The following is a 14,918-nucleotide window of genomic DNA, read 5'->3' as shown; positions in this document are numbered from 1 at the left end:
GAGAAGGTTCCATGGGCTGCTGAGAAGAATGTATATTGTGTAGAGGTTGGATGAAATGTTCTGTAGACATCTACTAGGTCCACTTGATCTATTGCATATTTTAGATCTTGGATTTCTTTATTGAGTTTTTGTTTGGATGACCTATCTATTGATGATAATGGAGTGTTAAAGTCTCCCACAACCACTGTGTTGGCGTTTATATATGCTTTTAGGTCTTTCAGGGTATGTTTGATGAAATTGGGTGCGTTGACATTGGGTGCGTACAGATTGATGATTATTATTTCCTTTTGGTCTATTTCCCCTTTTATTAGTATGGAATGTCCTTCTTTATCTCGTTTGATCAATGTAGGTTTGAAGTCTACTTTGTCAGAGATAAGTATTGCTACTCCTGCTTGTTTTCGGGGGCCATTGGCTTGGTAAATCTTCCAGCCTTTCATCCTAAGCATATGCTTATTTCTGTTGGTGAGATGAGTTTCCTGTAAGCAACAAATTGTTGGATCTTCTTTTTTAATCCATTTTGTCAAACGGTGTCTTTTGATGGGTGAATTAAGTCCATTAACATTAAGCGTTAGTACTGATAGGTATGTGGTGATTCCTGCCATTTAGTTATCTTAGTTGTTTGAAGGTTTGATTGTGTGTACCTAACTTGATGTTACTCTCTACTGTCTTGCTTTTTCTTATCCTGTGGTTTGGTGCTGCCTGCCTTTTCATGGTTAAGTTGGGTGTCACTTTCTGTGTGCAGGATCCCTTGCAGAATCTTTTGTAATGGTGGCTTTGTGGTCACATATTGTTTTAGTTTCTGCTTATCATGGAAGACTTTTATTGCTCCATCTATTTTGAATGATAGCTTTGCTGGGTAGAGTATCCTGGGGTTGAAGTTATTTTCATTCAGTGCCCGGAAGATCTCACCCCACGCTCTTCTTGCTTTTAATGTTTCTGTTGAGAAGTCTGCTGTGATTTTGATGGGTTTACCTTTGTATGTTACTTGTTTTTTCTCTCTTGCAGCCTTCAATATTCTTTCCTTAGTTTCTGAACTTGTTGTTTTAATGATGATATGTCGTGGAGTAGTTCTATTTTGATCTGGTCTGTTTGGTGTCCTGGAGGCCTCTTGCATTTGTATGGGAATATCTTTCTCTAGATTTGGGAAATTTTCCGTTATTATTTTGTTGAATATATTACGCATTCCCTTCGCTTGCACCTCTTCTCCTTCTTCGATGCCCATGATTCTCAAGTTTGTAGACCAGGTTTTTACCAGCAAGTCTTGTGGGAAAAAGATGTATCTCCATTTCTAAATGAGGAAGTATAATGGTTTATGAACTGGCAATTTCACAATACCACATGCATATTTTTTCTTGTAGAACTTACTCGAACTGAGTGCCTTATGCTTGCTAGGCAGACACTTTACCATTTGAGCCATGCTCCCAGCCCTTTATGGTTGTTTGTACCAGGTTGGCACAATTCTCCTACCTATGCCTCCTGTATAGCTGGGATTATAGGTGTACTCCACCATGCCCTATTTGTTTGTTGAAATGGGAGCTTGCTAACTTTTGTTTTGATCTGGCCTTGATCTCTGCCTCTTTCCTAGGGCTAGCTGGGATTACAGATGTGAGCCACCATGCTGGCTTAGGTCAATAAGTTCTTAAAGTATTTTGATGGAACTATAGTGCTATTCTATATTTGTTACAAGATGGTTGCTTTAGGGAAAAAAAACCACTACTTGTAACTTTACAGGATGTTGACTTTTACTTTTTTAATATTGAAAATATTTTTATCTATTTAGTGCTTGGAAATAACCTTTTCATCTACACAGATTTTCTTTTAGCCTCTCTCAGTCCTTTGTAATTCACCATATGTTTTACCAGTTACCTGAAACCCTAATGTTAAATCCCTTACTATGACTACTCGTCTGTTTATATGAAGACAGAATTGTCTCGGTTGCCTTTCACATGTAGCTGAGTTAATTTTCATTTCCTAGAAAACTGAGGTGAGGAACGAGGACTAACAGTGCAACCATTTAAAAATCTTTTAACTTTAACCTCTCTTAGCCCATTTCTTAATCTCTGAAAAGTTAGGTCTTGGGTTATTTTTATGGCGGCTGTCAGATCTTTGGCCTGTGTTTAAAGCTGCACTCACTGGTTCTCCTCTTCCTTTTATATGGAGGCATCTGTCTTAGCTATTTCTGAATCAGGTTTTGAGGGAAGTGAAACTTTTGCCACCTTTCATCTTTGCTTGTAACTTTTTTTTTTTCTGGGACTGGGGTTTGAACTCAGGGCTTTGAGCTTGCAAAGCAGGTGCTCTACTGCTTGAACCACACTTCCTTTTATTTTTATTTTAAAATCAACTTTGGAGCTGATACTTTTCCCTCACACACATTAGCAAGTCAGTGGTTAATAAGCTGGTGTGAAGTAGAAATTCTGTCTTAGATCATTCATAATAAACATACTTCCTGTTAGCAGAGGAATGTTGCCATTCAGAACATTTAGAAGTGAGGACTACTGGTAGAAAAAGAAAAATCTTCCCCCATAAAATTTTCAGAGGGAAGAACTCATTCAAGTATTCCAGTCAACACAGAGTGGAATGACTTATTAAAAAGCAAAAGCAAATTAAGAGAATTATCAGTTAAATCTACAAGGTGAAATTTCTTTTATGTTTATATTTTCTGATGTATTATATAGATTATTAAAGCTGGTTTCCAAGAATTCTCAGGTCATACTTAAAAGAGCATCCTTACAAGTTCTCCCATGTAATAAATGGGCTAAGCGCTTACACTGAGAAGCATAAAAGTGTACTGCACTTCTGAGATGGGCCAGCAGTGTATTCATCACCTTCTGATTCCCCACAGCTCCAGCCAGTCTCCATCATCGTATATCATCCGGAACCCACAGCAGAGGCGTATCAGCCAGTCACAGCCTGTTAGGGGCAGAGATGAAGAACAGGATGATATTGTTTCAGCAGATGTGGAAGAGGTGATCTTAATTGTTTTAATTACGGTAGATGAGAAGCTTATATTTTATGGGAAAAGTAGCCATAGGAAATTCTATCAGTGGTAGCTTAAGACTGTCATACGTTTTTGCATTTACCCTATAGACTTGTGTTACACTTCTCATTTGTGGTTATATATTAAAGTGATTTTAATAATCCTTAATTTAATGGATATTAAACATACAAAACCTGTTTTTTATCTAAAGGTTAAGAGTAAAGATACTCTCAGTGTTGAAAAGATCCCTAGTTCATGCACTGTATTTATTAAGACAGGATATTTGTGATTTTATAGTGGTTGAAGTATATAAAATATTAATCCTCTTCCCATCCACTACAATTTACAATTTTAGGGTTCATGGACAATAATCATAAACTTTGGGGTATGTTAATTTGAATTTTGATAAGAAGTTGTCACTAGTAGATTATTTTCAAAACTGTTTAGTGTGTAATTTGGGAGTTCTCTGTAGCTTATATTTTAGTTTACTGGTTGCTGTGTAGGAACACTAGTAGAGGTGTGGGTTTATTATATACTTTGTCTACACATAAGATTTTGGATTTAGGTTGAGGTGGTGGAGGGTGTGGCTGGAGAAGAGGACCATCACGATGAACAGGAAGAGCATGGGGAAGAAAACGCTGAGGCCGAGGGCCAACACGATGAACACGATGAGGACGGTATGTAGGTTATTTGAGAGACTATTCAGCATGAGTAAACCAGATGCCTTTAAAGGGAGAGAAAAGCCCCATTTGATGTGTAGATAATTTCTCAACTTATCTCTTGCCAAGGGATTCTGCAGCATCTCTTTCAAAATTTTAGAAGGTAGCTATATACATATATAAGATAATTATCCTCTTGGTTTAAAGATTGTTCTCTTTTCTTAAAAGACTTTAAAAAAGTAAAATAATCACCACACCAGAGGCTGAGGTAGGAGAATCATGAGTTCATGGCCTAACTCAGCCCAGACTACAGGGTGAGACCCTGTGTCCCATTCCCCCTACCACCCCCCCATCCCCCCCCCAAAAAAAAAAGAAAAAACAATCAAAAACATAACTGAGCTATGAAACATTTGGAAATTATGGAAAAGAAAAATCATCCAGCAGCCCAACATTGCCCTGTTCCTGTGCACATTTTCTAATTGTTTTATGTGTATATAACTTTTGTGGCTTTGTTTTTTTCATTTAAGATAATAAAACAAGACATTTTAAATCTGTAGTTTTAAATATTTTGACATTAGCATGCATTACATATTCTTGTTTTTGTTGATAGTACTGGGGATTGAATGCAGGGACTTGTGTTTGCTTGGCAAGTGCTGTACCACTTGAACCACCCCAATCCTTTTTGCTTTTGGTTTCTCTAATAGGGTCTATGCTTTTGCCTTAGACCTTGATCCTCCTGTCCACCTCCTGAGTATCTGGAATTACAGATGTACACCATCACATCTGGCCTGTTTTTGAATTGTCTCACTAACTTTTGCCTGAGCCAGCCTTAAACCCTAATCCTCCCATTTCTGCCTCTGCAGTAGCAGGGATTAAGAATGGAAGTTTTTAGCTTCCCATTTTGAAAGCCCACTGTGTAAAACAGATGAAAAATGGAGCAAGTGGATTTACTGGATGTCCCCCGAATGCTATTCTACACATACCTGAGCCTCCGCAAGTGAGATTTTGAATTGCTGTGTAACAGCCGCTGACTACCATAATTTACCTAGTAATTCTTCTAGAGCTGAGCACTCGTTCTTTTATATATACATATATTTTATTTTAGTATACATTAATGATACAAGGGTGTGTATGTACAGCATACCTTAAACATGCTTTCCCCTCCATTAGATTCCCATTCCCTCCTCCCTCATTGCCTCTTTCAAATAATGTTTGGTGGGTTTCATTATGCTATCTTCATGTGAATATGTACTGTAATTTGCTTCTCTTCACCCTTCCTCACTTATTCTTAGTGTAGTACTTGTTCCTTCTCGCTGCCATTTTTTCCCCCTACCCTTACTGCTTTGCCTTCCTAGATCCTACACTTAGTATCTTCTGGTTTATCAGACCCTGCCTTGGTCCATAGTGAATTTATGCTTTTTTTTTCTAGGGAGTGACATGGAGCTGGATTTGTTAGCAGCAGCTGAAACAGAAAGTGACAGTGAAAGTAACCACAGCAACCAAGATAATGCTAGTGGGCGCAGAAGTGTTGTCACTGCAGCAACTGCTGGCTCAGAAGCAGGTATGTTGCCTTATCTGGGAAGTTTTCTTGCTCAAGCCTAGGCCATTTGTATTCAGGCTGAATTGGTTAACAGGATAATGTGCACAAGGGTACATAAAGCCTTTGTAACTTTATTTCTTTTTTTCTGTAGATGTTAGAGAATTGAATGTCCTTCCCCCTGGCCTTTCTGCTTTGTAGATTAGTTGAACTATTTTAATGGTGGGTTTTATAGACTAGTGCATACAACCTGACATCGTGTTTAATATACATGCTTTCCTGAACAAGGGGTACATTGTAATCTTAATTACCAACAAACTCACAGTGTTTTTGGTTTTGAAAATAAAACAAAATTTAGGAGCGAGCAGTGTTCCTGCCTTTTTTTCTGAAGATGATTCTCAATCAAATGACTCAAGTGATTCTGACAGTAGCAGTAGTCAGAGTGACGACATAGAACAGGAGACCTTTATGCTCGACGAACCATTAGAAAGAACCACGAACAGCTCCCATGCCAGTGGTGCTGCCCAAGCTCCCCGTTCTATGCAGTGGGCTGTTCGCAACACCCAGCACCAGCGAGCAGCCAGCACGGCCCCATCCAGTACATCCACACCAACAGGCAAGTCTGAAAACTCAAGGATACATAGGAGTACTTAACTAGTTATTTAAAATTATGCATGTTTATTTAGAAAACATAGATTTACGATAGTTCTTTATTGTTTTGTTTGGTTTCATATACATAATTCTTCATTGTTCAGGCTTTCTTGTTCATTCATTGTAGGATGTTAAACAGGGTCTATAGCCTGTACCCAGTACATGCCATTAGCACCCCACTTCACCTGTCTACTCCCTCTAGTGTGACACCAAATATGTTTGCAGACATTGCCAAATGCCCCCTTTTGTTGGGGTGAGGGAGCACAGAGTCACCCCTGCTTGAGAACATACTAATTCTTGCCTTCCTTAACAATTCCTCCCCAAATTACCATAGTTTAGGAGGAGCTTTGGGCTTTTGTTCACTTATAATTGGCCATTTAAGGTTACCTAAGTATATACAGTGCCAGAGCAGCACAATTAGCAACTGACATTAGCTCATTGTGACTGTCCTTTTTCCTTATAGCAAGTTCTGCAGGTTTGATTTATATTGATCCTTCAAACTTACGCCGGAGTGGTACCATCAGTACAAGTGCTGCAGCTGCAGCAGCTGCTTTGGAAGCTAGCAATGCCAGCAGCTACTTAACATCTGCAAGCAGTTTAGCCAGGGCTTACAGCATTGTCATCAGACAGATCTCCGACTTGATGGGCCTTATTCCTAAGTATAATCACCTAGTATACTCTCAGATTCCAGCAGCTGTGAAATTGACTTACCAAGATGCAGTAAACTTACAGGTATGACACCGTTGAAAAGTTACTCATTCAAACATACATTTTTTGGCTGCCGATTATGTCATTTCAGTATTATGGGAGTTAAAATTACAAATATTTAAACACTGATACTAGTGCTGTATCAGATTTAGCTCTCTTTGGATAGTTTTAACTATTTTAGTTTGATCTTCATAGAACTATGTAGAAGAAAAGCTTATTCCCACGTGGAACTGGATGGTCAGTATTATGGATTCTACTGAAGCTCAATTACGTTATGGTTCTGCATTAGCATCTGCTGGTGACCCGGGACATCCAAATCATCCTCTTCATGCTTCTCAGAATTCAACGCGAAGAGAGAGGATGACTGCACGGGAAGAGGCTAGTTTACGAACCCTTGAAGGTAGAAGGTACGAAATTGTATATGTGTACTTGTGTGTTGAGGCAGAGACCTTGTGTCCTAGAATCCTTTGATTGCTGTTACATTTGATCCCATCATAATTGTAAAGGAGGAAATAAATGCCTTTTGCTTCTTTCTGTTGTGCAGCTGAAGCAAGATAAATAATCCAGTTAATTTTAATGATGTATAAATTTCATAGAAATTTGATACTAAGGACTTCGTTTTTGAAGTTGTTAGTCCACATCCTTGTTTCCTTATACCCTATTGCTCCCTTGCTTTCCCTTTAAAAGGCATATATTCAGGGAAAGACTTATTTTGACTAGGATTGAGTACGATTATACTTTGTACTCAGGAAAGGGGAAAGTATGTATAATTACCAAAGTTGCTTTTTGGTTTCTCAACTCACCACCACCCCTCCTTTCCCCATCCTGGACTTTTAATTAAAACCTGTCTTTATCTGTTGTTATATTCTACTCAGTTATGAAGTAACCCCTTTTAGGACTAGAATTAGCCCAAACAGTGAACTCAAAAGTGCCATATAGTGAAAGTGCCTGTATCTAAAGTCAGAGTCTGAGGATTTGGTTTTTGCTCTGCCTTAGGTTAACCAAACTTGTTGATTATTTGGGCAGATAATAAAGCAAGGAAAGACAGGGTATAGCAGACAGCTTAAAAAACTTAAGATTGTGGTTGGAGTCTACAAGAGAAGTAATAGTTAATTAAACAAAGAAGGTCAAGACAAAGGAGAAAGAAGCATTGAAATCATGCAAACAGTTCAGGGCCTTGGTGAGTGATAGAGCAAGAGGAGAGGCAGGATTTATTTTTAGACTTTGATTCTGAATAACTAATAGGAAAATTAGGAGACACATTTAGAGGAGTCGAATGGGCACATTTTTTTTTCTTTTATTATTCATATGTGCATATAAGGCTTGGGTCATTTCTCCCCCCTGCCCCCACCCCCTCCCTTACCACCCACTCCGCCCCCTCCCTCTCCCCCCCACCCCCTCAATGAATGGGCACATTTTGAACATGTGGGGATTGAAAACAAATTTGACAGAAATGTCTGTATGCAAAATTGAATGCTTGGTAGAGGTTCTGGGCTAGAGATAAAAATTATTTGGGAGGCAGCAGCTTTCCTGTCCTAGGAGTCCTGTTCCACAAAAGGACAAAAGCTTTATCTTAATTAGATTGTAGTCACTGCCCCAAAGAACACAATTCTGATACTGGATCTTGATTGGTGGCAGTGTATATGTTTTCTCAAATCAATCTTTCTCTCCCCGCCTCCCCCCACCCTCCCCACCCCCCAGCTTTATTGTGACAAATCAGATATTACATGATTTCACTCATTTAAAGTGTACAATTCACTAGTTTTTCAGAGTTGTGTAATTCATCACAAGTAGTTGTGTGGAGTATTTTCATCATTTCTACAATAAATCTTAGGCCTATTAGCACTCTCCATTTCCTCCTACCTTCCCACTCTGCTTTGCAAAATGCAAGATTCTGGACTTTTCATACAGATTGAACCATGCAATAAATACATATGTTTTAGGACAAGCCTGTTAGGACTGGCTTCTGTCACCTAGCATAATGACTTTATGATTTGTCCATGCCTATCATGTATCAATAACTTCATTCTTTTTTATTTCCTACTATTTTGTTGGATGTCTGTACCATATTGATTTAGCCATTCATCAGTTGATGGACATTCAGATTATTTGTATCTTTTCACTATTGTACATAGTGCTGCTATGTGCATTTGTATATAGGTTTTTGTATGGAATGTATTTTTAGTCCTCTTGGCTATATTAATTGCTTGTGGAATTGTGTTTATTTTGAGAAGCTGTCATGCTGTTTTCCAAAAAGGAAACTATTCCAAATAGAAATGTTTGAGAGAGTTTCAGTTTCTCTGTATCTTCACCAATAGCACTTGTTATCTTTTTTGATAATAGCCATCCTAGTGGTGTGACATAATGTCTCAATTGTGGGCTACTTCTGATTTTATTTATTTATTTATCTTTGAGTCTTGAGTTATCTTGCTTTGTAGCCTAGACTGGCCTCGAATTTGTGGTCCTTCTCCTTTGTCAGTTTTCCAGATTGCAGGCTTTAACCACCATGTCTGGCTTCATTATGATTTTGATTTGCATTTCACTAATGGCTAATGATGTTGGTCATCTTACCCAGACCTATAAAACTACGGAGGCAGGGCCAGCTGTCTGTTTTAATAAGCCCTGCAGGTGATTCTCACCCTAAATTTTAAGAATCACTGACTTTAGGGAGGACATTCTTTTTGCCACTCCAAAGGATATTAGAATTCCTTTTCTAAACAAAAACATAGGACTATAAATTACATATAATGTTAACATTTCTAAAAAAGGGCCACAGGCTTAATGAATATTACAAGTATTTTCAGTTCCTAATTTTTCATATTTATGATAGTGGTTAATTTCATATTCGTGAGGTTTTTTTCAGTAAACATTTTCATTTCTTTTTCCTCCCATAGACGTGCCACATTGCTTAGCGCCCGTCAAGGAATGATGTCTGCTCGAGGAGACTTCCTTAACTATGCTCTGTCTTTAATGCGGTCTCATAACGATGAGCATTCTGATGTTCTTCCAGTTCTGGATGTTTGCTCATTGAAGCATGTGGCATATGTTTTCCAAGCCCTTATATACTGGATTAAAGCAATGAATCAGCAGACAACATTGGACACTCCTCAACTGGAACGCAAAAGGTATACCCATACTTGTCATGAGGTTGGTTTAAGAAATACTTCCTTGGTGTACTCTCCATGTGTAAATTGTCAGATTTTGGAGTAAGGGGAGCAGCATTGAAAAAAGACATTGTACCAGGGACATTTCATGTGGGAAAGTGAGCTTGAGTCTGTCTTAACTTTTCTGTGATGAAATGAAATGAAATGATTTCTCATTTTAAATGGGAAACCTATGAATCCAGTTAGGCTTCATAACTGAAATAGTTTGGCTTAAGTATTTCTTGTGTTTTCTATTGGAATTTGTGTGGTCACTTTCTTGAATGATTTTTGCTTCTGTTTGAGACCATTTTGTTATTAGAATTCATTAGCTTATCAGTCTACCATTTGCCCGTATCTGGAGCTATCTAAGTATTAGCTACTGCTTAGATTCTAAGGTGACCCCTTCAATGGTTTTTCTGTTTTGTTTTTCTAATAGTTCCCTGAAACTTTTTTTCCTGATCATATTACACAAATAATTCATTGAAAATGACTCACTTATCTTTTTAAAGGACACGAGAACTTTTGGAACTGGGTATTGATAATGAAGATTCAGAACATGAAAATGATGATGACACCAATCAAAGTTAGTGCACAGAAAATCTGCTAATCTACTTCAAGAAATGGCTGCCTCAGTATTTCCCCTTCAAGCTTTTTAACTTCATTATTTTCTGTCGGGGTGGGAATTTCTCTTTTCTTCTCTTTGCCCATTTCTTACCTTTTCTATTTTTCCTTACATATCCTTGCATTGTATATTATAATTAAGGATGACTTAAATGTTACGAACATTTCAGCAGTTAATATTATCATGTTTGCATTTCTCTTAGTTTTTTTTATGTTTGCTGTTAGTCTAAAGTATGTAGGTGCTACATTTAAATAAAGTCTTAGGAAAGCATTTGTTAATATTCATACCAAATAGTTAAGAAAATGAAAATCCTGAATATGGAAATTCTAAAAGTTAAAGTAAACAAAAGAATTTTCTTCTAAGGTTTTAATCCCATATAACTTAAGTATCCTCTAGAGGCAGCTTGTGGTTTTCTATTATTATTTGAGTTGATATTTGAAGTTTTTGTTTGTTTGTTTTGGTGGTAGTGGGGTTTGAACAAAGGGCCTCATGCTTGCTAGGCCAGGACTCTACCACCTAAACCACAGGAGTTGGTTTTAAACTGGGCTTAAATCGTTCACTGTTCTGTTTCTTATTCTTGATGAATACTTTTATTTAGCCAAGGGAAAGACAGCTGAGCTAACCACTGTTTTCTTCAGAATCCACCATAGTTTGTTATTTTCATAGCACACACTGAGCATTGCCAAAACTTTTCACCATTAAGTGTTAATGCTAGTGTGCTGACTACTATTTGGTTGCATGAGTTGTCCAGATAGCTCTGTGTTTATATTGCTTTGGTAAGCAAATGCTGAGAGTTTGGCTCCTGGTTATCTCTTTTTGTGGGATCACCAGTAAGCAGAGACCTGAATATGCTTAGAAATTGAGCTGTATGCTGGTTTGACTCTAAATGAAGAGAAGTATATGAGAAATTTCTATCTAATACAGAATGCAAAGGTATTTGTTACTGCTTTTTTTATTTTTGCATTTTAAAAATTATCATAACTTACAAGTTTATCATTGTAATCATGTTAAACTCTGCTGTATTTTGAATTACCACTCTGAAAATATTAAAATATTGGACTGTTGTTTTGAGTGCACTGAAATTTTATGAGCGATAATCAGGAGTATTATATTAAACAAATTAATAGTCTGTTACTCATCCCTCATTATTTTTATTAAATAGAAACATTTTCTCTCTTTATGTTTAGGTGCTACCTTGAATGATAAGGATGATGACTCTCTTCCTGCAGAAACTGGCCAAAACCATCCATTTTTCCGACGTTCAGACTCTATGACATTCCTTGGGTGTATACCCCCAAATCCATTTGAAGTGCCTCTTGCTGAAGCCATCCCCTTGGCTGATCAACCACATCTGTTACAGGTGAGCTAAACTAGGCTTCTGGTTTCATTTTTACTTTATTTGAAGTGTTTAATGTAATTAGAATATTTCTATTTAAATTCCAGCCAAATGCTAGAAAGGAGGATCTTTTTGGCCGTCCAAGTCAGGGTCTTTATTCTTCATCTGCCAGTAGTGGGAAATGTGTAATGGAGGTTACAATGGACAGAAACTGCCTTGAGGTAAGATAGTAAAAAGTCTACATAACATAATATTTATTAATGAGAACTTGTCCCAGCATCTAGATTTGTAGAAATGCATAGCCTCAGAATATTTTATTTCTCCAAGAAGGGTGAGAAATTCCTGCTTGTGACTCAATAGGAAGAGTTCCATCACTGTCACTCATTTGCTGTGCCAGATCACATCATCCATAAGACAGCAGCTTTGTTAAGTGCTTCTTCTGTCTCACAGTTTTTGTATGCTACTGAAATTCATTCATTTTATATTTATGAGCATATATAATTACCACTTAGAATTTTTTTGATTTGGTGAATTAATTTGAATCAAGAATATAGATAAATAAGGTAGCATTAATGATGTTACCTAACATTGAGTTTTATTGTGTGTCTTGGGTATTATGTTAATCTCTATAACCATGCTGGGCAGAAAACATTATTGAGGATTTAAATAAATTTCCTGTGAGAATGTCTGCAGTCACACAACTAGTTAAGTGGCAGATGTAGTTTTCCAGTATAGGTCTTGTTTGAGAGCCTACAATTATACTGTTTTTCTTTTTTTAAAAAGTAGTAACACGTTAATAAGCAGGTATAGTCAAAATGTAATTGAGTAGAATTTTTTAAATTGTAAAGGTGAATGCAGTACTAAAAATATCAAAAATACATAATTAACTTAAGTGCCACAGTATTTGTATAGATTCCTTTCAAAGTTCTCTGAGGTTGCTGTGCTGAGTGCACAGCATTGGTCGTCAGCCAGGGGGACCAGGTGGGCAAGAATGCACTTTTACAGTGGAAACTTCTGAAAGAGGGACGGTGAACTACTTAACTTGCATGGGATTTCTCTGGAGCCTTGCTAAGTTGAAAACAATATCTACTTAGTTTTTTTCTTAATGTGTAACTTTTAAATATAAAAATTCATAGGTTCTTCCAACTAAAATGTCCTATGCTGCTAATCTGAAAAACGTAATGAACATGCAAAATCGGCAAAAAAAAGAAGGGGAAGAACAGACAGTGCTGGCAGAAGAAGCTGAGAGTTCAAAACCAGGCCCATCTGCTCATGATCTTGCTGCACAATTGAAAAGTAGTTTACTAGCAGAAATAGGACTTACTGAAAGTGAAGGACCTCCTCTTACATCTTTCAGGTACTTGCTAAGTGAAAGCTGTGTTCTTTTTCTTACATTACTTTATGGCTATTACACTGCTTTTAAGACTTTGTTTAGGGCTGGCTGCCTGTAATACTAGCTGTTGGGGAGGATCGCGATTCAAGTCAAGTCTAGGCAAAAAGTGAGAGCCTAGCTCAAAAAAACCCCACAGCAATATGGACCAGAGGTGTGGCTCTAGTGGTAGAGCACCTGCTTTGCAAGTACAAAGCCCTGAGTTCAAATTCCAGTCCTCCACACAAAAAAGATTTAGAGAGGATTTTTTTTTTTTTGGTTAATTTGTATATAAATGCTATAATTGTAATAATTTGGATTTCCTTGTTTTTATTGGGTATTTAAATACTAACATTGAATTTTCTAGATTTGGTAGATTTTATGATGGTTTTGTAATTCATAGGCATTCTTTACACTATTGAAGTTCTAAGACCTTATGTTTTTAATATTGACTTTAAATATATGCTCATGTCAAATTGCCAATTACAAACTCGTTACCAGCTCAGCTAAAGGGAGCATGTAAATAACTAGAAAGAGTAGGATTTTCTAGATTTGAGATTCATACTTGGGCTTCTTTGCTTGGTTCACAGATGGTAATTCTGTTGCAAGAGGTAGGTTTTTGTACTCACTAATCATTTGCTAGCATATACTTTGATTCTGTATCACCAAATGATTTGCTGACTCCTGTTTTATGTGCTATAGGTTTTGGTTATGTGATATTGTATAATTTTTTAAATTTAATAGTAGTTAGTGAGCTAGTTAATGAAACAAGATGTGCTTAGAAGGGATTAAACAACTTGTTAATGAAACAAGATAAACTGCATGTACATTGTCTAATAGCCATATAAGGCAAGGAACAATTCATATACTGGAGTGGCCTCCTGTTCCTAGGGGTAGTATGGCTTGAGCTGAGATGGTTAGAATGTGTAGATCAGGAGGTAGAAGACCAGTTAGAAAGCTGGTGATTAGTTCTGGCTACTGAGGAAAAATACATTGAGGTATAGAATATTGGCTTTGGGGATGGAAAGGAAATCATGTAAAGGAAGAGACTCAAGACGGACTTTTATCTCTCTGGAGGGACAGGGGAAAGAAACATTTGCTAAACAGCTATGCAGTAGGAAAATAAACTGTCTCCAGGTGATTGTCTTGAGGCCCTCATGAGTTCAATCTGAACATCATGGAGATTCTGGTTCATTGTGAAAATTTGAACTAGAGGGAGATCTGGGAATCACCTAAGTGGAGGAAGACAGTGAACTTTAAGGAGAGGAGGTAAAGTGAAAGTTGAAGATAGGAAACACCCCAGGGATGTCATATACAGAGGACTTAAGGAGTAAGTAGCAATGGGAATGCTTTCCTACTAGATGGGATGTGGCCTGCCTAGTGAAAGACCAAGTAAGTTATTACCATTGACCCCAAACAAGTGAATTTGGGGAATTGACTGAACTATTTCTCTGTAAATTTCTTACAGGCCACAGTGTAGCTTCATGGGAATGGTTATTTCCCATGACATGCTGCTGGGACGCTGGCGCCTGTCTTTAGAACTCTTTGGAAGAGTATTCATGGAAGATGTTGGAGCAGAACCTGGATCAGTATGTAGTTTTTGCACTTTAAAGTCTGTCCTACCTGATAAAAACATATTTCAGAGAATAACTTTTGACATGCCTTTTTTTTTAAAGATCCTAACTGAATTGGGTGGTTTTGAGGTAAAAGAATCAAAATTCCGTAGAGAAATGGAAAAACTGAGAAACCAGCAGTCAAGAGATTTATCACTAGAGGTAAAGGTATTTGGATTTTCTTATTTTAACTATAGTATGGCATTTGTATAAACTTGAAAACTGCACAGTAACAATGGGTCTTGTTTAGGGATATGTAACAAATAATTAAAAATTTAACAAAATGATAATCGCCAAATTTTG

General features: G+C 37.3%; 1 protein-coding gene across 9 annotated transcripts in view; it reads left to right on the top strand.

Annotated features, from left to right (window-relative positions):
* Ubr5 (ubiquitin protein ligase E3 component n-recognin 5) overlaps window positions 1-14,918 on the top strand; it is a 139,861-nt gene that overhangs the window by 102,657 nt on the left and 22,286 nt on the right. For 5 of the 9 annotated variants that reach the window (XM_074068955.1, XM_074068953.1, XM_074068951.1 and 2 more), the window contains exons 35-47: window positions 2,843-2,966; window positions 3,543-3,654; window positions 5,066-5,197; window positions 5,532-5,789; window positions 6,288-6,556; window positions 6,728-6,939; window positions 9,427-9,657; window positions 10,185-10,258; window positions 11,485-11,657; window positions 11,741-11,854; window positions 12,770-12,990; window positions 14,471-14,591; window positions 14,679-14,783. In XM_074068955.1, the coding sequence (XP_073925056.1) occupies window positions 2,843-2,966; window positions 3,543-3,654; window positions 5,066-5,197; window positions 5,532-5,789; window positions 6,288-6,556; window positions 6,728-6,939; window positions 9,427-9,657; window positions 10,185-10,258; window positions 11,485-11,657; window positions 11,741-11,854; window positions 12,770-12,990; window positions 14,471-14,591; window positions 14,679-14,783 (2,146 nt within the window). The remainder of the gene's footprint in view (window positions 1-2,842; window positions 2,967-3,542; window positions 3,655-5,065; window positions 5,198-5,531; window positions 5,790-6,287; window positions 6,557-6,727; window positions 6,940-9,426; window positions 9,658-10,184; window positions 10,259-11,484; window positions 11,658-11,740; window positions 11,855-12,769; window positions 12,991-14,470; window positions 14,592-14,678; window positions 14,784-14,918) is intronic. The other 4 variants (XM_074068958.1, XM_074068956.1, XM_074068952.1 and 1 more) reach the window with 2 other exon arrangements.

This window comes from Castor canadensis, chromosome 3 (assembly GCF_047511655.1).
Source record: "Castor canadensis chromosome 3, mCasCan1.hap1v2, whole genome shotgun sequence".
NCBI classification, from domain to species: domain Eukaryota; kingdom Metazoa; phylum Chordata; class Mammalia; order Rodentia; family Castoridae; genus Castor; species Castor canadensis.
The sequence above is the reverse complement of the archived record's forward strand: the minus strand, read 5'-3'. Positions and strand labels throughout refer to the sequence as shown.